At 39.3% G+C, this 25,575-nt stretch overlaps 1 protein-coding gene and 1 long non-coding RNA gene across 3 annotated transcripts in view; one reads left to right on the top strand and one right to left on the bottom strand.

The window, feature by feature from the left end:
- The window catches only part of gpr158a (G protein-coupled receptor 158a), a 107,497-nt gene extending 96,491 nt beyond the window's left edge, over positions 1–11,006 (top strand). The window contains exons 9-12 of one of the 2 annotated variants that reach the window (XM_082184965.1): positions 4,865–4,970; positions 5,062–5,208; positions 5,359–5,442; positions 5,875–11,006. In XM_082184965.1, the coding sequence (XP_082041091.1) occupies positions 4,865–4,970; positions 5,062–5,208; positions 5,359–5,442; positions 5,875–7,809 (2,272 nt within the window). In that variant the 3' untranslated portion in view covers positions 7,810–11,006. The remainder of the gene's footprint in view (positions 1–4,864; positions 4,971–5,061; positions 5,209–5,358; positions 5,443–5,874) is intronic. The other variant, XM_082184966.1, reaches the window with a different exon arrangement.
- LOC309509977 overlaps positions 1–25,575 on the bottom strand; it is a 961,882-nt gene that overhangs the window by 719,154 nt on the left and 217,153 nt on the right. The window lies entirely within an intron of this gene.

The following is a 25,575-nucleotide window of genomic DNA, read 5'->3' as shown; positions in this document are numbered from 1 at the left end:
TGTAATATAAGTCTCAGGTGTCCCCAGAATGTGTCTGTGAAGTTTCAGCTCTAAATACCCCACAGATAATTTATTGTACCATGTTGTAAATGCCCATTTTTGAGTGAATGCAAAAACATGCTGTTTAGACAAGCTGGCTGTCAGACGGCTCGTCCTCTGAGTATTAGGGTGTACTCACACTACGGGCCCTATCAAGCGCGACGCAAGTGTTTTTTGCTAGTTTCAGCCCGACGCAGTTATCATTTTCACGTCCTGCGCCATGTTGTGTAAATGGCAAATGCATTTGCACCCTTTTGTGCACCCTTGGGCGTGCTGAAAAAAAAAAATCAGGCGCATTGTTGGCACGTTGCTATTTTGAGGCAACTGAAATAGACTGCACCATTGACCAACAAAAAAACAAAAAAGATCGTTAAAATAGGGCCCTGCATGCGTATCGATTGTGTACACTCAGTTATAAAACCTCTCATTAAGAAACCACAATTAGATCATAATAATCTAGCAAATTATAGACCCATTTCAAATCTTCCATTTATGTCTAAAATATTAGAAAAAGTGGTGTCCGCTCAACTGGGCTCTTTCTTGCAACAAAATGATATCTATGAAAAGTTTCAGTCTGGATTCAGACCGCATCATAGCACTGAAACTGCGCTCGTTAAAATCACAAATGATTTACTTTTAGCTTCTGACCAAGGCTGTATCTCAATACTAGTTTTACTTGATCTTAGTGCTGCGTTCGATACTATAGATCACACAATACTCTTAGATCGACTACAAAATTATACTGGTGTTCAAGGACAAGCACTAAGCTGGTTCAAATCATACCTATCTGACCGCTACCATTTTGTCTATTTAAATGGAGAAAAATCGATCATAACTCCAGTAAACTATGGAGTGCCGCAGGGATCTGTATTAGGCCCTCTGTTATTTTCAATATATATGATGCCACTTGGAAATATTATAAGGAAACATGGAATTAGTTTCCATTGTTATGCTGATGACACTCAAATATATATTTCATCACGGCCGGATGAAAACGCTACATTTTCCAAATTGACAGAGTGTGTTAAAGATATAAAAGATTGGATGACGCGTAATTTTCTTTTATTAAATCCAGACAAGACAGAGGTAATACTTATCGGTTCAAAAAACCGCCCACAAAACCTCGCACAATACAACTTTAACATCATAGGATGTCCTGTTACTTTATCCTCTACAGTAAAAGACCTGGGTGTTATACTCGATTGCAACCTGTCTTTTGAAAATCATATTTCTTATGTTACAAAAACAGCCTTTTTCCACCTTAGAAACATTGCTAAGCTACGTAATATGCTATCAGTTTCTGATGCAGAAAAGTTAGTTCATGCATTCATGACCTCGAGACTGGATTACTGTAATGCTTTATTAGCTGGTTGTCCTGCATCCTCAATAAACAAGCTACAGTTAGTCCAAAATGCCGCCGCTAGAGTTCTTACGAGATCAAGAAAATATGATCATATAACACCGATTTTATCATCACTGCATTGGTTACCTATAAAGTTCCGTATTAATTACAAGGTATTGCTACTGACTTATAAAGCCCTAAACGGCTTAGCTCCAGTCTATTTAACGGATCTTCTATCGCCCTATAATCCATCGCGCTCTTTGAGATCACTAAATTCAAGGCTTTTGGTCATACCTAGGATATCCAGAACCACCAAAGGAGGGAGAGCATTTTCACATTTGGCTCCAAAACTCTGGAATAGTCTTCCTGATACTGTTCGTTGCTCAGACTCGCTCTCCCAGTTTAAAACTAGATTAAAGTCGCATCTCTTCAGCCAGGCATTCATATAATCCTACAGTTCAAACTACAATCCGGCCTCTATCCAATGCCAGAGGAGAACTGGCCCCCGACTGAGCCTGGGTTCTCCCAAGGTTTTTTTTTTTCTCCATTAAGGCACCTGATGGAGTTTTAGGACACCATTAGGTCACTTGATGGAGTTTTTCGGTTCCTTGCCACTGTTGCCTTTGGCTTGCTCAGTTGGGGATATTTTGGGGATATTTAATTTAATTTTATCAATCAATAAATTCCTCTTGAAACAAACTTTGTTGTATTATTTAAATTTAATACTGTGAAGCTGCTTTGATGCAATCTGTATTGTGAAAAGCGCTATACAAATAAACTTGACTTGACTTGACTTGACTCAGTGCGGGTACATAATTATGTTCAAAAACAATATAAAAGTAAATTTTGCATAATAGGTCCCCTTTAAGTCAATATCTCTCGCACTTGCCTTTACTTGAATACACTAGACTAAAAGCCAGATGCTGTTGTTATACAGACTCCCAGCGAAAAAAAAAAAAAAACCTGCTGCATATCATATGTTGTGTTTTGGAAGATGGTCCTTATGGGATGCTTGTGATCTCAACACATTGTTTAAGTTAATCTCTGTGAGCAGCTCTTGCCTGATTTCCCACTGAAGCTAAGCGGGGTTGAGCCTGAACGGTACTTGAATGGGAGCTCAAAAGAATGGAAGAGCACCATAAAAGTAGTCCATATGACTTGTGCTCTGTTTTCCAAGTCATTTGATAGCTGTGTGTGAGGTACAGATCCAAATATAAGTTGATGTTCTGTTAAACTGATGTTCTGTTAGGGTTCCGGTATAGAATAAGTTGACATATAGTTGCAAAGTTACTTATAGTCAGTAGAATGTCTGTTAAGGGACCATCAAAAAAAATATGTTAACAGATATTAAGCAGATCGTCTACTAATACTCTAATGAGAGTTAGTTGACATGTAGTTGCAAAAATACTTATAGTTAGTAGAATGTCTAAAGTGGACCATTGAAATAAAGTGCAAATGAATATCCATTTTGATAGGTCAGTTTACTATTGATATTATTGTTTAAACAATGTCAGCCTTCTCTACAATTCGGGATGTGGTAAAACCACGTGTTTGGAATAATTGTTTTAGTTTTTAGTTCTTATGTTCATTTTTAATTCATCTTAAGGAAAATCTGCCTCCCTTGTCCGACGGACCGCCACTGCATTCTAAAAAATCAGTTTAGGGCTGTGGAGTGAATGAATAACTTCAGCGGTAATGAGGCACTCATTCAGGCAGGGACTTAGCTTGAACTTTTACACAAGATAAAGGCGGTTGACTTCAAAGGCAGGTCATGTGATTTTAAGAAGTGTTGCATTGCTTGGTGCTCTCTCCACTGTTTCTACAGTAATTAATCGTAGTACAGAGCCATGGGATAGTGTTAGTTAAGGATCTGTATTCTTGTGTAACAGCACCCATGTCCTTTCATCATAAACATGAATTAATGTATTGTGGCAGCCAGTGTTTTCAGCATACACACACAGTTTTCAGTATACACACAGTTCACCTCAGCAATCTCAGAAGGTGATGTAACAACAGTAAGAGGAAAACTTTTATTTAAACTCTTATTTTCTTCATATGTACGGACATGTCCATTCTATTCAGTGTATCAGTCATCTCAGAGGGACCATCATTTTCCAACCAGATTAAAAGAGCTGAATCAACAGAGCTGCAAACTTCACAGCAAACATAGTCCCAGGTGAAGACAGTCTCCCAGCAGGCCAGCACAGATAAACCTGAAGAAGAAAAAACACATCTATGCACAGATGAACACAGCATAAATCTAAATATAAACCTGCTATATTGGAGACTGCCAAGGACTCACTTAGAAGTGCACAAGCTCTGACGTGGTGAGCCATAGTGGGCATTGCAGTTTCAAATTTCAATTGTTTTCATCCAAAGATGGCAGACAAAGCTGAAGGAAATAGTGACAATAAATCTCTTTTTATTCAGTAAAAAAGTAGAAACAGTAGTGGTACGAAACAGATGCATCTCGCTGAAATATTATTTCAAGTTTTCAACTAAGAGAATCATAGGATATAAAGTACCGACGTGTTAGCTTAGCTACATGCTAATCAGCAGTCAGAGTTAACTTTTGAGCATTTCTCATGGGCGCAGGAATTACAGTAGGGGTGCTGTAGCACACCCTGTTTTCACAGCATTGTAAATGCAACCCAAATTGTTGTTCATATAGATGTAATAATTTTCAGCATTTAGTCATTTATTTGTAATAAACTCTTAGTGGGCTATTAAAAAGTGTTTTTTATATGTTGAATTATTGTTTTTAAAACATACACGCAGAGTGTGACATCATATTGTGACAGTTGCAGTGTGCATAAAATAGAATTTGCACGCTCTTCTCCTTAGCGCAAGTCCCCCTTTAGGTGTTGTGTAAGGTAGGCAGGCCCTCTTTCTCTCCCTGTCCATCTTTTATTGCATGCGACAGTGTAAACAGCTCAAAAACCCAAAGCTGGACAAAGGTTTAACATTTACCCTTATCACCGACGATGGCTGTGGCGATACAATATTTTGAAATGTCATGATTCAGTCACGATTGCATCAGTATGTTTATTTAATTATGTATGCGTTCATATGAAATAAGTTTAATTAAGGAAGAAGTTGGTTGTCTGAATAAGCGTTTCTGAATGTGACCAGAGTCACTTCTTTGATGCACATGTACCAGACAAAAGTAGAGAGAAAGATCAATTCTGATTCTGCATATTCACTCTCTACTTATGTTACCTTAACCCTAACATTGGTGACATAGGACCCTTTGTCTTGTGCTCATTATGTGCCATTTAAATCTGGGTAACCCAGGACCCTGGAAACATAGGAATGTCTCATCTTGCGCAGATTTTTCAAAGTTTCAGCCATGATCCAATTATGATGATGAATAAAAAAAATTGGGAAGTACCCAAAATTGTATTGTACAGAAATTGTAATGGTTTTATTTTGCTCAGCCTTTTGCCAAGGTGATTATACATTTTTCTGTAAATCCACCCACAGGTTCACTCTAGCCCCTGAGCTTCACCCGGATTGGATGCTAATGCTATTCTTTGCTCATACACACTTGACAGTGACTGTCACTTTGGGGTTACTGCTTGTGCCAAAGGTAAATCCACCAAACAGCTTTCATTTTTGATCATTTGTTGGCTAAAATAAAATTTTACAGAATCTCTTAAATATCCATGCCTTTTCCACAGTTCTTGTTTGCGGGCACACATCTAAGAGATGACATTGCTACAGAGGCCTATGAAGATGAATTGGACATGGGGCGGTCTGGGTCATACCTGAATAGCAGCATCACGTCTGCCTGGAGTGAGCACAGTCTGGATCCAGAGGATATTCGGGTAGGTGCCCTGTTTTCTTTCCTGTTTCTTTTTCCTCTTGACTCTCTCCTGCCTTAGTAATTAACTCAAATTTCATTATCTGCAAATAACTTTTGACCCCTTGTCCTATAACCGATGAAGATACTGAGCCATGGCAGTTTTTTATTGCAGACACCAGAGGAAATGGGCCAGCTAAGTTCTATTAATGGCTGTGGCGTAAGGTCTTGCGACAGTCTTTGGGAAAAACGTACCAACGTGAGCAGAGGTTTTTGTTTGTTTGTTAGAGCTGAAGAAGTCTCTCACAGAAGACCCACATTTTGTTCATAGGAAGGGCATTTTGCTAATAGGATAAAGTTCTGCACTTGGTATAATATTTGTTGATTGACTTTGACACGGCTGTTCTAAATGCTTTGAAGTTCTTCAGAGGCTATTTCAGACCTAACAATAAAACACAAAATTTTCATATTTGACACCGTCCCAGACTGTCCTGTCTTTAATTAGTGTAAAACAGCATGTTGGTTTGGTCTAACGTCTTCGAGGCACTGTCTGTAGTTGCATATAATGACTTCTGCATGTTTTCTGTGCAATAGAGCGTCTGCTTCAGTGTAACTAGAATCATTTTATTTTTACATTTCTACATGTAGACTTGATGTGAATTAATGGCCCGTTTTGTCTTTAAATCTACAGGAAGAGCTGAAGAAACTCTACTCCCAGCTGGAGATATATAAGAGGAAAAAGATGCTGGCCAACAATCCTCACCTGCAGAAGAAGCGCAGCTCCAAAAAGGGCCTAGGCCGCTCTCTCATGCGCCGCATAACTGAGATTCCAGAGTCAATGGGTCGTCAGTGTAGCCGTGAGGACAAGGACCTGGGTGAACATGGGAGTACCCGCAACAGCATCTGTGTCCTGAGAAAGAACCCTTTTGACCCTTCACACTCTGTTAAGCCTGCCAAAGATGAATCCTTGAAGAGCAAAGTTTTCTCCCTTAAAAAGTCCCACAGCAGTTATGACCATGTTCGAGACCACAGTGAGGATTCCAGCAGTTCGATGACTGACAAGATGGAAGTCGCAACCACAGAAGGCTCCCTCCTTGAAACCTTAATGGGCAAAAAGCTGGTCAAAAAGTCCTCTGAGAAGATTGATGCAGCCAGTGAGTCAACAGAGTCAGTTCCCTTGGTGTGCAAGTCAGCTAGCGCTCACAACCTGACAGCTGATAAGAAACCTATTCACCCTAGAACATCCATGCTGCAGAAATCTCTAAGCGTTATTGCCAGTGCCAAAGAGAAAACACTTGGTCTAACAGGAAAGGCCCAAGCAGTGGAAGATTCAACAAAGAAAGCTAATCAAAAGAACAAGGATGTCAAGACCTCAGCTGAAGCTGAAGAAAAGGAGGGTTATCCAAAGATGATTGTCAGCCAATCAGTGGAGTACAAGCAGACATCTGCCAAAACCGGTATAATGAAGCCACAAATGAGCGGAAGCCAGCCCTCCATTTGCTCAGAAACAGCCAAGGGGAAAGATCTGTATGACCTTTCAGAGGTGTGCCCTTGGGAACTGGAGGACTTGCCGACCCCCTCTGAAAACAAGGTCCAGAAACATGTGTCCATTGCCCCTGAGCAGACCACCACAGTCCATGGGAGTAGCAACAAAGCGACAAAGTCGCAAAAGCAAAAAGGCACAGAGCAGTCACCCTCTATGGCCAGGCATCCAAACCAGAAAGTTGCAGATAGAACAGACATATGTCCATGGGAGGAAGGAAATGAGGACCATAGTCAGGCAATGGTGTCAAAACCTAACTCCACTAGTAAGCCTGCCATATCCCAACCCCAGGCTTCTGGAGAGGTCCCCAAGGTTCTAAAAGCTGACATCTGTCCATGGGACTTTGAGGAAGTGTCGAGCAAGCCAAAGGACTCAGCTTGCTCCCCTGATAAGAGCAGACCAAAAAAGGGCACCACACCAGCTGAGATCAAAGGCAAAATAAGCTCCTCGCCTACTGAAGTCAAGGGCAAGGGTAATACACCTACAGAGGGCAAAGTAAAGAGTGTTCTCCCCGAACCTACTAAATCCACAGGCAGCTCACTGCAGCCGCCCCCTAAAGCAGAAGTGTGTCCATGGGACTACGAGACTGTCTCGGGTCCAATCTCTGAAAAGACCCCTTGTTCCTCTCAGGTTTCTAAAACAAAGGAGACCCCTGCTATAAAGAAGGGAACTTCCCCTGTCAGAAAATTAGAGATGGAGAGAGAAAAAACAAAGGATCCAGATGATGACAAAAAGAAATCAAACACAAAAGACAGGTTCACCTCTGGCAAGGCGAAAGAAAGACCTGTCAGCCAGTCTGCACTGGCTGAAGTTTGTCCATGGGATGTTGAGAGTAGTCAGGAAATTGTCTCAATGGAAAAACAAAAAAGCCCAAATGTTGCATTAGCAAAAGGCAAGCAAGCAGATGTATGCCCTTGGGATTTTGAAGATGCTGCCACTAGTAAAGAAGTCAACAGGAGCAACAGTCCATCTACTAGCAAACAGATAAGTTCAAATTCCAAAGGCAGAGTTACTAGTGGTGTTAAAATGGCAGATGTCTGTCCTTGGGAATTTGACGACCAAGCATCAACAAAAAAAGCATGACACTTTACCTGAGTGAACCGTTAGTTAGTTCTCATTATATGTGCTTTTTCTTTCATAAATACACCATAGAATATAAACTCTAATAGATTTTTTGGTGATTTGGAGAAGAAAATCAACAAGTCGCACAAGCTGCCTTTCTCTTCAACCTTTTGTTTTCCCTTTGTGTTTTTTTGGAAGAAAAAAGAAAAAAAAATACAAAAATGCAACAACTCACCAGGCATTCCAGATTCTAAAGTATTGGTTGAACCTTTAAATAGAAACGGTAGTTTACAATTATGCAACTCTTTATGTGCAATGTAAACAAGATGCCTATACTCACCACATGTATACTCATTAACATTTGAACCCTCATAACAGCTGCATCTGTAGCCCCTCCTTGACTGTGGCTTCCACAAAAGATTGTACAAGTTCCTGAGGGTGTGGACCATGCATGAAGTGTCATGGAGTAAGCCTGATCCATTTCCTTGTTTTGATTTGATTCATGCATTATAGTTTGGTTTGAGTAAAACATTTTTGCCAAAGATAGCGGTAAAATCCAATAAATCTAAGAACTCAAACCTCAACAGCATAATAGAGTACCACTACATTTGTACAGTGAGCCGAATTCATATGGCTGCTAGAAAATTACCCTGTAGCACTTTAGTAAAGAAGAAAGACAGATATAAACTGGACATAACTCCATTCATATTTTCCCTTGTTTGTCTTTTGGCCTTGGTGTTTTATGCAGTTCCGCAGTGAGATCATATGTGCACATTTGCAACACTTTTTTTTTTTTAGATTTCTTGACTAGAAAGAAAGCTAGTTAAAAAAAATAAAAAATTACACATTTCCAATGCTTCCAAATTTGCTGATATATTATCCTGAATGTGCCTATTTAAATAGTCCTGTACCAGTCTTACTTTGTATTGGGATATGTGAAACCTTTGTCATAGCCCATAAATATTTATTGAAACACTTGATGAAAATCAGCATCTTATTTTTGAAAAGAAATGAAGTTTAGTTTATATATTAGCAATGTTACAAAATTGTAAATGCTTTTTGAATGGGGTATGCTAGGGGGAAATAGTCCACTACTCAGTTCATGGGACCATAGATATAATTTCTCTCAGCGTAGGGCACAATCATTTAGGTTTCTGCATCTATAATGACTTTCCTTTTTATCTTTTACAATTAGAACACTCATGATAATATACAAAACGTATCAAATTCCAGTCTAGGTCATATCAAATTCTGACCCAAGCCTTAATTTCTTTATCATGTGTCTGGTATCTTTAACATTTTATGATGATTACATCAGTTTACAAATAAAAATCTAGCTTTTACTGTATTGTTTTTTGGGAAATTGTACGATTTCTTAGAAGAACATTTTGAAACATCCCCAGAGACAACTGATGTGAATTCAACAATCTATCTAAATTATTGTTGGAATGTTAACATATCTTGTATGCCTTCTCACATGGTCATTGGTAATCTGTAATGATGTCAAGGTAATGGTGTCACAACACATGAGGCATGAACTGCTGTACAGTACGATGCCCAGTAATGAAATATTCATATAAATGTTGACATATTGCAATTGCAAATGGTTTTGACCCAATCTTACAGTAACTAAATGTTTTTTTTAATGTATTGACAGATTCTTGTGTTTTGTATGGGCGCACTATGAATTAGCAAGAATACAGAAGAAAAGGTTATACCATGTACATATGTTATGTGAACCAAAGAGGTAAAAAAAAAAAAAAAAAACGAAAAAAAAAAATGTACCTAAATATATAATTCTTGACATTCTGTGAAAGAATCAAATGATGTCACACTTCCATCTCTAAGTGGGGTACATTTACCAATGATCTCTGGGTATCTTCCCATGTTATATTAACACAGTGGGTCATTTCTGTTCTGCACTACTTTTAGTCTTTTACCAGACTTTCAGAAATATGCTCTGGTCAAGCTTGACGTCATTAATTATCACTAAAGAATTTAAGGTTTAATGGGTTTCTAGGGTTCTTGACTCAATTTTAAAGAGCCTTTTATGCCAAAAAAAAAAAAAAAGGTTCTATATAAGGAGAAATGCATTTAATAATTGCATAACACTTTCATGTTTAATGGGTTATTTCCAAAAATGAAAGTAAATCATTTAAAAAAAACAATTTCAAAGTAAATCCAAAAATGAATCCCATGATTGAAACTCCTAAAAGGTTTTGAACCCTTTAAGGTTCCATTTAGAACCTTTTCTTCAAAAAAAATGCATCTTATATTATTTCCATCTTTAAACATTGTGAGTTTAATATTTGATACAAACTGTACAGCGGAGTAAGAATGACCCAGGTAGTATTTTATTGACTACAAAGCAGCAATCAAGAGAGTATCACCACCTTCTAAAATTTATATAATCTGCTTATAATTTAGGACCCAGAATTTCTGCGATCCTCATCAGGATATGTGCTCATGGATTTCTAGGTACACTAAAGGGATCTTTCAGCAACCTATAGATCTACTGCTCCTAAACTGTCTAGTCATCTCATACTCTGGTAAGAATAATACACTCTCCAGAGTCCGTTCTTAATGTATGCCTAGATGGATGTGTAAAATTGACCAACTTTGTTACATAGAGAATGTTTCTGGGAATGGTTGTTGTATCGTAGTGCATCCCTCTAGTTTACAAGTTTTACTCATCTGCAGGTTGATTTCTATGTAGTATGATGTAAGCACTCAGCTCATGACCTGTTAATGTTAATGGTAACCTTGCCTATTACATTGTCTTAGTGCAATGTTTAGTTCAGTTTTTGGAGTTTACAAAAGTAATTATTTATCTATTTATGAATTGATTTTGGTTATTTAGCTCGTTTACTTGGGCCCCGCGTGTCACGTGTTGGGGGAACACTCCTACTACTTAACGCGGTATTGTCTTAGCTCTAACTCTCGTTGCTTCTGCATGATAATGAGAAATTAGTAAGACTGATGTTTCACTGCCCTTGATAGAACTTTAAAAAGAATCTTTGATCTTTTTTGGACTGTTACAAGTTGTATAGTGAGTGAAACTGTACCCTACCCACTGTATTATGTGCTTGTTATATTAAATGCTCTATGACAAGCTTATAGCATACACATATGGAGATATTTGGTAGATTTATATTGTGTAATATTGTGATAGCATGTACATAAAAATACCTCCTCTGCAATAAATATTTCTACAAAAAGCAATTTTGTGTTGACTGAATGAATCAAAATGTAAAAGGTTTACATAAAACACCTACATTGAAAACGTATTACTTTTCACAAGAGTCTAGTACATATTGGAGGTATTCTGCCCTGGTGGTAAGAACTTTCCATTGACAACTATAGGCTATTTCGTGACTTAGAATTTCAAGTAAACCTGCAATCGATGAGAGGTGTGCGTCTTAACACAAAATTTGAAACTGTCTCTCCACTGTTGCTGAACAATAATATTTCTGCAGATAACCGATATTCCTTTGGTCAAAAATAGCTCTACTCTTTGGGTTGAAGTCAATTTTTTCACTGGTTATCATTATTTAAATCGTCGCAATTTCAAGACATGTCTCCTAGCTGTTTTCTGTACACTGAGCAATCATTTTGAGGATTCACTCGCACATTTAAAGTTGCCATTATTGTGAACAATTCATCCATATGTTTCTCTCTTTATTTTTTTAACCTCATAATGTTGAATCAAAATTGCATAACTCTATATTTTCTCTGGTGGTGTATGCCATTCTTCACCATTCATTTAGTCCAAAAACCTGGCCATCCACAATCAACTGCAATATCACATTCATTTTTGACTGCATCTCAAAATCCAGTGAACAAACGATAGATAGAACCAAGTCCCTGTCTTGCTTTCTTTCTTCTTTTTTTCTCTTCAATATGTCACAATACAGAAGAAAAGTTCTGTTGATAATTCCTGGACATTAAGGGGCCATTTACACAACACTAAAAACTGAAAACTTTTAATGCGTTTTGGCCAATCATTTACACGTCAACAGCGTTTTGGTGGCCTGAAAACTCAAGCATTTGAAATCTGGTTTCAAAGTGCACGTTTTTTAAAGCGATAGCTTTATCGTCTCTGTAAACAACACAAACGCGAATTTGTGAAATGGTGACATCATGTGCATGCGTATTAAATGTTCATTCTATAGGTAGTGGGGTTTCCTTGCAAAGTGACATCGCCAACCACTGGCCAGCACACAGCATTGTTTTAGATTTTAGGTAAGTTCCGTCTCAAAATAAATTAATGCATGTAGCCCTGGTTCACTTTGCATTCACTCTGTCATTTTTTACAACGCAAAAAGCTTTTATGATGTGATAAAAGCTTTTTGCTTTGTATCTTTAGGTTCAGTGTTATAAATGACAGAGTGAATGCAAAGTGAACCAGGGCTACATGCATTCATTTATTTTTTGGTCTGAACCAAAAGAACTAGGAGATCTGAACTACAAGTGTGAACACACACTTAGTACTAAACCATTTTCACAGCTTTTAGGACTTTTGTTACAACACTGGCCCTGTTTACACCTGGTAGAAGCTTTTTCGATCAGATCACGAGTGGACGATGCTAATTAGTGTAAACGGGGTCTAAAACATTTGAGCTTGTCCACTTTCGACTACTTCCAGTCGAAAACACATTTGACCGGATTGCTTTCGTAGTGTAAATGCTCATGTGGTCGAATGCGTTCGAACAGCCACAAAAGACCGCCTACTCTCCATCTACTGACCTAACGCATAAACATTATGGGAAGTGCACTAGCCAGACGGGATTTAAACTTTCTTGACTAAAGACCCAAGTTTAGTTTGAATACTTGACTTGACTAAGCACAATGTTTTCACACCATTCCTGATTTCTAACACACACTCTCAGCGTTTGGCGTGGTCTTGCGGCTGTCAGAGCAGAAACGAAAACTGCTGCTCTCCGTGTGTATTCCGTTGTCTCCGGTCGCGTTCATATGTAAAATGCTTGAGTTTATTTCGTCCATTAGATCGAAAGATCTGGAAAAGGCCATAAATGTACCCACCCATACACCTTCCCCTGGAAGAAATCAGGACAGAAGTGGTCGTAAGTGGACAAAAGAGACGGATTAAAACACCAGGTGTCTATGGGTATTGTGTCTCCCTCTTCTACTTGTCAAGTCAAGTCACCTTCATTTATATAGCGCTTTTAACAATATGGACTGTTTCAAAGCAGCTTTACAGTGATAATAGGAAATTACAGTAACAGAGATTGTTTTGGCTTAACAGCAGCTCTAGAATAAAGTTATTGTCCAGCTAAAGTTAGTTTTGAATGATTCACTTCCGTTGCAAAGATCATTAGTTATTAATTTAGCGGCCGCTTACACGACACAGTTCCAACAGAAAACCCTTAATGTGCTCCGGCTCCACCAAAACAACAGTGCCTGGTGGCTCGAGAACGTAAACCTTGAAATAGGTTCCAAGGTGCAAGCCTTGAAGAAAATATATATATATATTTATATTTTTTTTTTATCTCTACGCAACCTTTGCAAACCTGTGAAAACGCTGACGGCGTACACATGCGTATTACGTGTTTAGTCTATAGGTATGCGTGTTTGAATATATATGTGCGCAGGCGTGTAGTCCTTCTTTACAAATTGACCTCAACAAATTACTTGTCTGGGCGTAAAAATGTATGATACAGAATTATTTATCGCTTACCATGTGAACCGGAACTATTTTGACAATGTTTTATCTGTACAGAGGTAAAGGGAAGGGAAGGAGGCCTTCATAGGGGAGGGACTGGTTGACACTTCAGGACTGCGTTGTCATCGCGTCCAGGCGATGGTCCTTCATCAGATCTGGATACGGCCTGGATCCGGCGGACTGCGGGAAAACTCGGGATAAACGGAGAGACTAATATTAGCGTAGACGCCATTCTTCTTATGATGTAACAAGTACATCAGGATTTATGGGGAATGTTCCTGGTTCCGGCTGACCTAAACTATGCAGCCTAACATTGAATTTTAGAAGTTTATAATGTGTTATGTGTATGCTAGGTCAAAGAGATAGTCCATTTAGTCCAGATTTAAACTGAAAGAGTGTGTCACTTTCAACAGGATTCTCAGTGGGTGTTTCACTGAGTAGGGAGAATCTACTCGTGATCCGATCGACCAAAACGGATCTTAATACCAGGTGTAAACAGGGCCATTGATGAGACCGTTAAAGCAGTTCCATACAGAGCCATGATAATTGCATCATAGCCAACAGCGGTTCAAATATGTTGCATTTGCAAAAATCTCTTGGTAGGTTTTGCCTTGTCAGCATTTTTGCTTTCATTAATAATGACTGATCTCCCCACAAAGGCTCCAGCTAAGTGGTCATGGCCTATTCTCAAAGTAAATTTGTATCCTTGCAATCTTAGTTCTCTGCAAGGTTTGTTTACTTTAAACTTAAAGGAAGCCTTTTAAAGCCTTCTGCATTGTAACCACTTTAGGATATTCATATGCACGTTTGGCTCAGCTCCGGAAAAGCTTTTATGGAGACACTGTAGTCTTTCTGACAGGGATCATTTGGTGCTCAGTATGGGGAAAGTGGATAAGATGATATCGGGTTCTTCCTCATATTTCTGTCAATAGCCAAGCTGACGAAGATCAGTCTAGCCAACTGCCTTTTGAATGTGGTGCAAATACTTGATTCCTGTTAAACCAGGAAGTTTGCTTTTGCAAGCTGTTTCAAACTGCCAAAATAAACTCCAAATGAACTTAGTTTTTGCCTGATTTTGTTCTAAATTGTCACACCATGTAGTTTTTCGATATCGGGGCCTTAAGCCTTATAGCACACCTCTCTCAGGCCCAGTTACGCACAAAAGGAACACTCAATACTTTATTTACATATCAAGGTTATGATTGTTCTTAAAGGCCCCCTGAAATTCAAAATTTAAGTTTTTTAGCTTTTAGTATGAATATGTTAGATTTAAGGTTATGATTAAGCTGGTGTGTTCCAAACAATGACAAAATTCACAATTAGGAGATATAAGCATTCAAAACATACAGTCTCTCACTTCCGCTAAAATGGATCTTCAGCTTCTCATCACATCTTCTGTCCAATCAAATGCTCTCTAGAGTCGAAAGCGTCCCGCCCCTCTGCTATAAATACCACCTGGCCAATGCAACCGTTGACACGTCACAGAGCAATATGGGTTGGAGATGTGTGTTCGGTTGCTCAAACCCTCGAGTTTTATTTACATTTTCCAATGCAACCAATGTTGGTTAAGAATGAAATGGCGAGAATTTATTCACACTTCTACAGCTGCGTTCACACTACACGCGACAAAGCGACACGATACCATTCATTTCAATGGGGAGCGGGCGACTTCCGGCAACACGTGCGGTCGCGACCGTTGGCGACTGGATGGGGCGTGTCTGGCGACACGACAAAGTTGAGAAATGTTTAACTTTATGCAAATGAAGAGCGACTTTCGCGAGCGACAACCAATAGGAGTGGAGCCTAGAGCGCGCGTCATCATCCTTCTCCGCTCAGCCCCTCGCCCCATCGACAGTAAGATGGAGGAGTATTGTTTTAAATCTAAAATACTACTGTTATTGTGTCATGAAATGTAGTTATAAGAGTTTTTCAGTCGAGAATGTAGTTGTTTAAAGCTCAAATATGTGGTTTGTTTATACAGATAGCGCCTATTTTCAATTTTGATCTGATATTTTCGGAGTTGTGAGACCCAGGTACTCGTTCATTTAACTTACATGCTTTACGAGTCTAAATATTTAATATTTTCCCTCCAGAATGTTTGTTTTTAGCGGCAAGAAAACTGATTCGCTGTCATTGGATGTTATTCATAAGCATTACAAGGCAACCAGTAGTGGGAACGCCCACTAGCGACCTCATCGCCAGCCACCGGCGACATGCAGCGACAAAGTCGCTTGTAGTGTGAACGCAGCTTACTATTGAATCCAACGTATCATCAGCGCTCGGATTCGCTTCTATGCTGCTGTCAAGTACGACTTGCAGTCTGTGAGGTAAACTAAACGCTATTGGCTATAAAGGGGGAGGAGCCATTCAATATGTCCCGCTTTAGCTTCCTGTTTCAGTGGAAATTACGCCAATGCATCATACAAAGCTGCGCATTCCAAGGCACTTCAGTGGGCCTTATTGCATTTTCTTCAGTAAAAACACCACTAATAATACTACAAAAACGTTGTCAGTGCATAATTACATATTAACGGGGGAAGATAATGGGGTGACCAAACTGAAGTTTATTTGGCTACTGTAGCATTTTTCCTCTCCTTCCAACAAACTCTACAGCCCAAGCTTCATCCATCCTTCGATACTAAAGGTTTAATGACCTAAGGTCGCTGTAAACTCTTTGGATTGTGAGTCCTGATGAGCTGTAATGTAAGGTAAAAGCATACTAAAAGAGTATAAACAAATCACATTAGCATTGATTTCTCTTCTCAAGAGCACTCTGTCAGTGGAACGAACAGCCAATCAATATAGTGAGACTGGCCTCTCTCTACACTGGCACAAATGGAGAAGAATGTTGTTTCAGATTCGCTGTATCACATCTGTGTCTAAAGGGTGACTGCAGAGGTCATTTCATATTTCATAAATGATTCATACATGTCATATAGTATGAGGAGACTTTAATTTTCAGTATATTAAATACAAATGTAGCGATGTCATAACCGCGACCTAGCGTTTAGCACACATGCACCAGAGAGGATGAGTGGGAGACACAGGTTTGATTCTGGCCTGTGTTATGACTCACTTATATCCTCATGCCCAAAACCAGTAGGGAAGTAAAGATGAATTAGGCTACTTAGTATTTCGAAATCTCCAAATACAGCAGCACTCCATCTTCATGAACTAAACCTGATGATCATGTTCTCCAGCATGACTTCAGAGTGTTCCAAAGAGCATCAAATTAAATCTGAATGAATCTTCATTTGTACAAAGTACATTTATTTAGATTCTACAAAGCCATTCATGTTTTAGATTTGAATTATAATTTTATTTTCTGGGTTAAATTAGATAGATGTCAGAGGATGTCAAATCCACAGTAGACATTAACACAGTTATTATCAGTATTTTTAATGAAGGTGATATCTCACTTTCAACTCATAAATATCAAATTTAGTGTGCTTTGTTTTAAAATCATGTTCACCATTTATATACTTTCAAATTTGAGCTGCTCGGTTGGTTATTTTGGTACACTTTATGGCGTGTAGCCTAATAGGCACGTCCCCTACACCAATAATCTTACCCTAGGGGTTTACACTGCGTATCATATGCACATAAAAAATAATTTTCACGTATAAATTGCATGATAAATACAATGCGTGCTATAGAGATGCATTTCATGAGACCGGTTACACATCAATCACTCTGAAAAAAAAAGGTACAAAAGTGGTACACTTTTTTTCCTTTTGAGTACTAATATGTAGACTTTAGGAGGTACTACCTTTAATGTACCAAAATGCACCCTTTAGGTAAAAAAGTGTACCTTTTGAAAAGGTGACCCCAGTGACACCTTTTGTACCTTTTTTATCTGAGAGTCCTGGGTGGCGCCAGTACTGATTGTGCCGGTGTTAGACAGATTTTCCCAATTCTTACTAGCTGTTGCCTATCTGTCAATGGATCACCAGCTTTCTGACTGACAGGCAACAGCTAGTAAGAGCTAGGAACAGAGAGCTGGGTTCATTTAGTCCGGAGGAGTGCTGGGATGGTACTGAAAGCCGAACTAAAGTCCACAAAACAGGATCCACACATAAGTCCCTGTTTTATCCAGATGTTTCAGAACATAATGCTGCCCCATGTTGGCCTCCAGTTTCCTGTGCGGAAACATAAAAAGTCTTTAGGTGCTAATTCATGAAGATTTCATTAATAAAGAATTGTATTATGCTTCTGTCTATTATCCAGAGATGTATAATTGCTGGTGGTTTTAAAAATTAGTCACATATTCGTTTTTATAAAATAAAAGCATTGCACATTCAAACTATTTAAATGTTTTGATGTCTTATCTTCATAAATGATCAAGAAGTGCTTTTGAATGTCGTTCTGACTGTCACAGTGGGTGGTCTAATGCCCACAGAGCTCAGGGGTATAGCTAAATCCCTGCTAGCTCTGGCTGTGCTCAGAAGATAAATCCAGCGCAAGACACCCACACAAGCTTTTCATTCCCCTAGGCAGCGTACAGCGGGCCACGCATTTGTATTGGGACAATTCATGACTCATCAAGGTGTTCTGGAGGCGATGTGACAAATCCTACAAGGCTAAGGTCATGAATATGAATTCGGTCATGCTGACGTATACCTTGGTAAACTTCCTGGAGTGCCCAGCCACCAAAATTCATGAGGCAAGATTTCAACTTAGAAAGATTTAACTTGCATAACCAACTGATCAATTACCAGTTGTCTGTAAGTAAATTAATTATCCATACCTAACAGTTCAGGATTTGGCTGGTTAGTTTCAGCAGTTAGCTCCTACTGCTAGATTCTGTAACTATCTTTGTACATGCAAAAAGCGAGTTTCTCCATTGACTACCTTTCAGAAGTAGCCGTGTATTCTGACTAAACAGTATATTAAATTATATTAAAGCAGATATATTACCAGTGAGAGACTTTGCTCTGGAGGAAAACAGTATTATTTTGACACTCACAATAATTGCTTCTAGTAAAAGCTTTACGACTGTGTTCTTGTGGTTCCATCAGCCAATCAGCATCATTTTTAGAGTAATTAGTCACATGACATTTATGGCTCAAGTGATTGTCTTAAAAAATTGGTTCTTTGGGTGAAGGTTACATTAGGCCTAATTAATACTCATGAGCAAAAGCTTTGTTTTTGTTGATTCAGATTTGTTAGCATCTATTTTATTATAACCTTTTCAAGACAACTCAGTGTAATGGTATGTATTGTACATTTATATTTTTTTCTTTGCTTTGCCTGAAGTTTCAAGAGATTACATGGTTTGAATAAGAGTAGCAGTTAAATGTAAGACGCATGTCAATTATGCCTTCTTAATTTTATTCATAACTCTTTTAAATACAAATCCCATCTAAATGAGTCACTATTTATGGTACAGGCTTACAGTGTTACGTCTATGTTGCTAGTGTAAATAAAATAGCACTCTTTATCATCTAAGAGGCATTAAAGGCTTCAAAAAGCTCTTGCTTCCGTCACATAAATTAGAAACACCCAGTTATCTACAAAACTCAGTCACCAATTATGGCACACATTGCTAAAGCCCAACTACAACAGCCTACATTCTTCACCATTTCCCAAACGACCCAAACTTCCTCTCAGCCATCCTCTATTTGCTATGATTAACTGTGAGGCCTTATGACATATTCACCCAATTAAAGGCCCTCTCTACACTGAGGATCATTACCATGAGAAATTCCTCGGCGCCTGGCTGTCAGCACCAACGCTACAACTCCACTTTTCCACCCACGCCACACACACAGGGTACGTTTATTCACCGAATATTCACTTATGAATACTGAACAGTGTGCAATGTAAACAACTGTGTTAAAAACGAATCTTACATGGACTTATGTAAAGCTTCACGAGATCACCTGCTCACCCAGTCTTGATATACGATGTTAAAGGAATTGAGTAACCCCAGAGTGCAGTCTGGACAATTGGGGCGGGGCGACACATTAAGGCGGGGCTACACGTGTCGCTCCGCCCACCCCCAATTTCATTGGTTTATAATACAGCAATCTTATTGCCGTGGACGCTTGCGGCATGAGCATGAGCATTCCTTTAAAGGATTAGTTCACCCCAAAATGAAAATTTCCTAATAATTTACTCACACCAATGCCATCCAAGATATCCATGTCTTTCTTTCCTCAGTGGGAGAGAAATTATGTTTTTTGAGGAAAACATTTATGGATTTTTCTTCTAACAATGGACTTCATTGGTTACCATAGTTTTTAAGTCCAAATCAATGCAGTTTCAAAAGTCTTTGAAGTGTTTTAAAAAATATATATATAATTTATAGACTTTTTACCTTCAATAGTTCGGATTGAGCTGATCAATAAACAGACAGGGAACTACGTCATCACGTTGAAAGGTCACGCCGGCGCCGGCAATACTATTTGAACTACTATTCATATTCATCAGAATGTTATTCATATATTATTCATATTCATATTCACTGAATACTATTACTATATATATAATAGCAAACAATACTATTTGAACTATCCTCCTACGTACGGTTGCATTGTAAACAGTGGGGCGGTACTTCCGCCGGCGCCAGCGTGACCTTTCAACGTGATGACGTAGTTCCCTGTCCATTTGTGGATCAGCTCAATCCGAACTATTGAAGGTAAAAAGTCTATAAAAAAAAAAAAAAAAAAAAAAAGACCTATCGTTTCGCTAGATAACAACCTCTTCTTCAGCTGTGATAGCGTACAGCCCGTTTAAACACTTCAAAGACTTTTGATTTGGACTTAAAAACGATGGTAACCAATGAAGTCCATTGTTAGAAGAAAAATCCAGAAATGTTTTTCTCAAAAAACATAATTTCTCTTCCACTGAGGAAAGAAAGACATGGATATCTTGGATGGCATTGGGGTGAGTAAATTATTAGGAAATTTAAATTTTGGGGTGAACTAATCCTTTAAGTACGAGTTTATGAATGATCTACTACGCTGTTTGGCCAAGAAATATTAAGTGATAACCATGGCGATTTCAATAATCAATTGGGTAATGTTTTGATGAACTTAATACGAGTTAAACAGTTATTAATAAGTTAGATGAAGTTACTGTACAACAAACAATCCCTTCAGGCAGACCGTCATGTAATATAGCCGTACTGCTAAATCTGAACTAATTTTTCATTCGTGGCCACGATATATAGGCTTCGTATAATGCTCAATTCACATCATTTTAAAGCAGCTTTACAAAAAGTCATATAGGCCATATAGGCTTTAATATTGAGCAGTTCAGGGCTGGGAGATATAAAGAAATATGTTGCTGATATAAATGATACAATGTTTGAGATTTATATTTATTCATTTACCCAGCAGATAAGTCAGTGCCACTTTAAGTGAGCAATGAGCATGACTGCATTAAATTACTAGCATTTCAAGGAGAGATAGCCTATTAGGCTGATATAGACAATATTTTCCGAATGTCATGCAGGGCTCCGTATTTTACATCATTAATTTATGCTTCTTCATTTTTCCATTAGGATTGGTGAATAAAAACAAACTCGGGATTTTACACAAATGATGATAATTCACTTTATTTCAGTAAGACAGAGTTCCGAAAGTGTGTTTTATTTTATTTTAAACCAAACCTGTCATCTATAGGCTACATTATTATAAATGACCTCTGCATACATTATATTATTTCTGACTCTAAGTATGCATTTAAATCTCCCAAATTCTGACAAATTCTTCCAGACAGTTATAGTTAAGAAAACATCTCATAGCAAGAATACGCGTGACCTAGACCTAAAACCACACATATGACAAACAAATACAATTGTTTGGAGACACGAGAACTTATATATAAACTTTCTATTTCTTTAGCACATATTCTACAGATAGAAAGACTAATTAAGGGCGCCCCCTACTGAACAATAATACAAATTTCAGTTACTTATTTCAGAGTGATGACATAACATCAAACACATTCAAATGCTTTATTTGTTTGTTTGTTTGTTTGTTTGTTTAGATCAGATTTACAAATTAATGCTGTAAAGTGTAGAACAGTATAATTTAGAGATCAGCAACTTCACTGACAAGGAGAGGTTCAGTTCTCTTGCATTGATTCTCCCACACAGCTTGAGGAAACACTCAAAGCATGTTATCTAAATAAGAGGTTATACATTTATGTTGCATGCATACGTGTTAAACTATTGAATGCATTCAAGCGGTTTTCATCACATTTGTGTCATGATGAAGAGAACAAAATCTCCATTATTTTGCTTACCCTTTCTTTTTTGTTGAATAAATTTAATCTACCAAGAGTTATCATTATTTAATCACTAATTTATAATGATTATTATTGTTCTTCTTATTATTATTAATATTATAATTATTAGCATTTGTACCAGGGCTCCTGAAAATGGCATTTTTAAAAATACTATAACGAGAGAGGGTGATTTGACAAATCTGCAATAATAATTAGGCTACATATTTCCCTAATAATAAAATTATAAATCAGAAAACATCTGAACATTCACAAAACAGATTTTCAGAAGTATTCCCATTGACTTGAACTCAAAAACACATAGGATTATTGTTGGGATGTGTTTTTTTTACTTCAGTGAACAGGAAATGTGTTCCCTTTCGATACTGTTTACTCACATTGTCTCAGTTTTAGCTAACACTTATTGAGGAAAAGTTCTCCTCTTTTCTCCAAATCCTAAAGCCTGACTGGTTTACGTCTGAGCAACTGCATAGACAAATGGCATTTCAGTTCGCCAAAAAGGGCGGGGTTGACTACCTATATAAGTCATGCAGAAACGCTGTCAGTCAAAATCTTTCTCCTTCAGCGCGAAGATCATATCGCTGCTCTGAAGAAGACTGAAGCCTCTCTCTCACCTCTTCTAGCAGTCGAACGAGCCTCGCAGCGGAATGAACACGATGCTTTGCAAGCAAACTGATTTTGCATCTCCCCTGCGGCCATCCGGCGACTTAAATACAAGAGCAACTTTTAGAGCAAATTTCCAGCGACGTTGTTGCAAACGTCACAGCGTAAATGCAGCTAGTGGAGGGCTCACCTGCCCGCTCTGGATGAGCACTCTGAGTGTGCCTCTTTCCTGGGCTGCGCCCACGCCGAGGCGACACCTCTGGACTACAGCTGTCAGCACTGTGAGAAGCTGAACCTCGTGCTCTTCAGCGAACCTGCCGCTCCCTCATCTCCTTCCCCTCTCGAGCTGAGGCGAAAGAAGAAGTGGAGCCGCCAGGCTGAGCAGCAGGGCGGAAGCGAGCTCACGTTGGCCCAGCGCTCTCACCGCGTGCCTTGCTCTCCCCTCAACGCAACAAGTCCCTCGTTTTCTTCACCCGCGAGGATCAATGCCCCTCATTTGGCACGAGTGGCTTGGTCTCATTTGGTGGGTCTGAGGAAGAACTAGACTCGAAGTCTCTGGCCGCCTCTGACTGCGAAGAGTGGGTGAACTCCGGTGATTTTGCCAGTCCTCACTAAAGCCTTCGAGGAACTCGGCTTGGAATGGTCGGCCCCAGAAGAGCCCGTTAGAGGCTCGACGAATGGTTCCTGCAGCCGGGGCGCCGCCAGCAGGCCTCTTGCCAGCGTACAGCCCCATTCTTCCTGGAGGTCCGCCAGGAACTCACCAAGACATGGCACACCCCCTACTCTGTCTGCGTCCACTCTTCTTCTTCAGCTGCTCTCTCCACGGTTGATGGAGCCGGAGAAAAGGGCTACACGAAGCTCCCTCCAGTGGAAAAGCTGATGCTGCGCATCTCTATCGGCCCACCCACGGCTATCGGCTGGAAGACCAAGGCTAGCCACCCTTCCAAGCCCTATAGGACCACGTCAGCGCTCGCTTCCAGAGCGTTCGCCGCTGACGGACAGCCCGCCTCTGCACTACACACAATGGCGGTACTCCAGGTTTCTGCCCCCCCGTATGGACGAGTCTGGACCTGACCTGGCTATGTTCAAAGAGCTGCGCAGTGCAACGGATTTGGGCCTGCGTGCTACAAAAGCCCCCGCACAAGCTATCGACCACGCTATGGCACACCTAGTGATGTTGGAGTGGCACTTGTGGCTCAATCTCACTGAGATTAAAGGCGCCAACAGGACAGCTCTTCTTGATTCCCCCGTCTCCCTCCCTGTTCAGCTCCTCGGTGGACGGCTTTGCGGAACACTACATCGAGGCCCAGAAGTCATCGCAGGCTATGCATCACTTCTTGCCTAAAAGAGCCAGCTCCACCACTGCCTCCAGTCTGAAAGCGGAGCTGGAAGTCAGGCCACGCCTCCGCCTGATGCCTCAGGACAGAGGAGAAAAGGATTATGTCCCGTCGTGGCCGGACACAGCCTGTAGTACTTAAACCATTTGCCACTCGACTCTGGGCTTGGCAAGCCATCCCCAGAGCGTCAAGCTAGATTTTGGGGATAACAGAACGAGGTTACTGCTTGGAAAAGGTACAGTGGAGAGATTTTTTGATTTTGGAGTCAGGCTTTTACAGTCGCTACTTCCTCGTCCCCAAGAAGTATGGCGGCCTCAGGCCCATACTCGATCTGAGATGTCTGAATCGCGCCCTCATGAGACGGCCCTTCAGAATGTTAAGTTTCAAACAAATCCTTGCGCAAATTTGCCCCGGGGATTGGTTTATATCAGTTGATCTTCATATCCAGATAGCCCGCCATCACAGACCGTTCTTGAGGTTCGAGGGGGTGGCGTAGCAATATACTGTCCATCTCTTTAGCTCTGCATTCTTTTACGAAGTATGCTCTCTCCCCTCTGAGACAGACAGAAAAGCGCATATTCAACTATCTCAACAATTATCTGCTTATAGCCCAATCAGAACAGCAGCTATGCACCCACAGATCCCAGCTCCTCAGCCATCTTGAGGACCTGGGCTTCAGGGTCAACTTTGGCAAGAGCTCGCTGCTCCCCAGCCAACGAATTTCAGTCTTTCAGTCTTCGACTCAAATGAAGGCTAAGCTCTAACAAGAACACACCTTGAAAATATGGAGCATGGCAACCTATCTTATCTTAGCCCAAAGTGGGGTCCTTTCACCCCCTCAAGAGATTTCAGAAGAGGCCTTATGGCAAATTCAGTGAGTAACATTACATGAATGTAAATGTTTTATGTCACATTGCTGTTTCTAGCAGGTTTTTTTTTTTTTTGTGTGTGTGTGTGTGTGTGTGTGTGTGTGTGTGTGTGTGTGTGTGTGTGTGTGTGTGTGTGTGTGTGTGTGTGTGTGTGTGATTTATACATGCACTACATTCACATGTCCAATCAACATCTTAAATGTGTTAGCTTAATTTAATTATTTCTTCACTTTTATAGGATGCATCCCTCCCATTCTTCAATCTTTTTTTGCACAAACACCTTTTCCGTTGCATAAAGAACTGTGTTAATGATCTTATTTAACAAATTTCACATACTATTTAGAACTAAGATGTTGGCATGAGACGTTGGAAGATTTGGTTACTAAATACCATGAGTTAAAACAAACAAAATATCAAAGTATAATGGTTATAATTTAATGTTGTGTGGACTTTAGCATTGTGATATTTATTAGGCGTTGGGTTTTGGTTACCTTACCTCATGACTAAATGTTGGTGTTTGATGTCAATAAGAAATGTACTGTACCTGTACTAACAATGTTGTTCTTTTTCCACTAGATGTCAGTACACTATAAAAGTAGTAGAATTTTTTGCAAAACATCTCGAGCAGAATTGATGAGGTGTTCTGCCTTATTAAGTGTTATTAGACTTCCAGATTGATTTATAAAAGGCATTTTAATTTGCATATTAACTGTCGAGTTGATATAATCCCAAATCATAGTCATTCATACACAGTCCCATTTTACATTACACTGTAGGCCATCAGAAAGTTAGTTTATTATATGTAAATATAATTTACAGAAATAAATATTTATGAAAAGATATTTAGAGATTCAGTTTTTTTGTGTACTTCAAGTATACATAGCAAAAGCAAATAGTGAAACATGCACCAAATAAATGCACCAAAGAAGCTTCCTAAAATATATTTTTATTTTATTTTTATAGAAAAGGTCCACTGATAAATGTAAAGTATAGTAAAAGTCTTTGGACTTAAATCTGTCATAAAAATTAAAACAAACCTTTA

This window comes from Leuciscus leuciscus (assembly GCF_965113295.1).
Source record: "Leuciscus leuciscus genome assembly, chromosome: 11".
Classification (NCBI taxonomy): domain Eukaryota; kingdom Metazoa; phylum Chordata; class Actinopteri; order Cypriniformes; family Leuciscidae; genus Leuciscus; species Leuciscus leuciscus.
The sequence above is the reverse complement of the archived record's forward strand: the minus strand, read 5'-3'. Positions and strand labels throughout refer to the sequence as shown.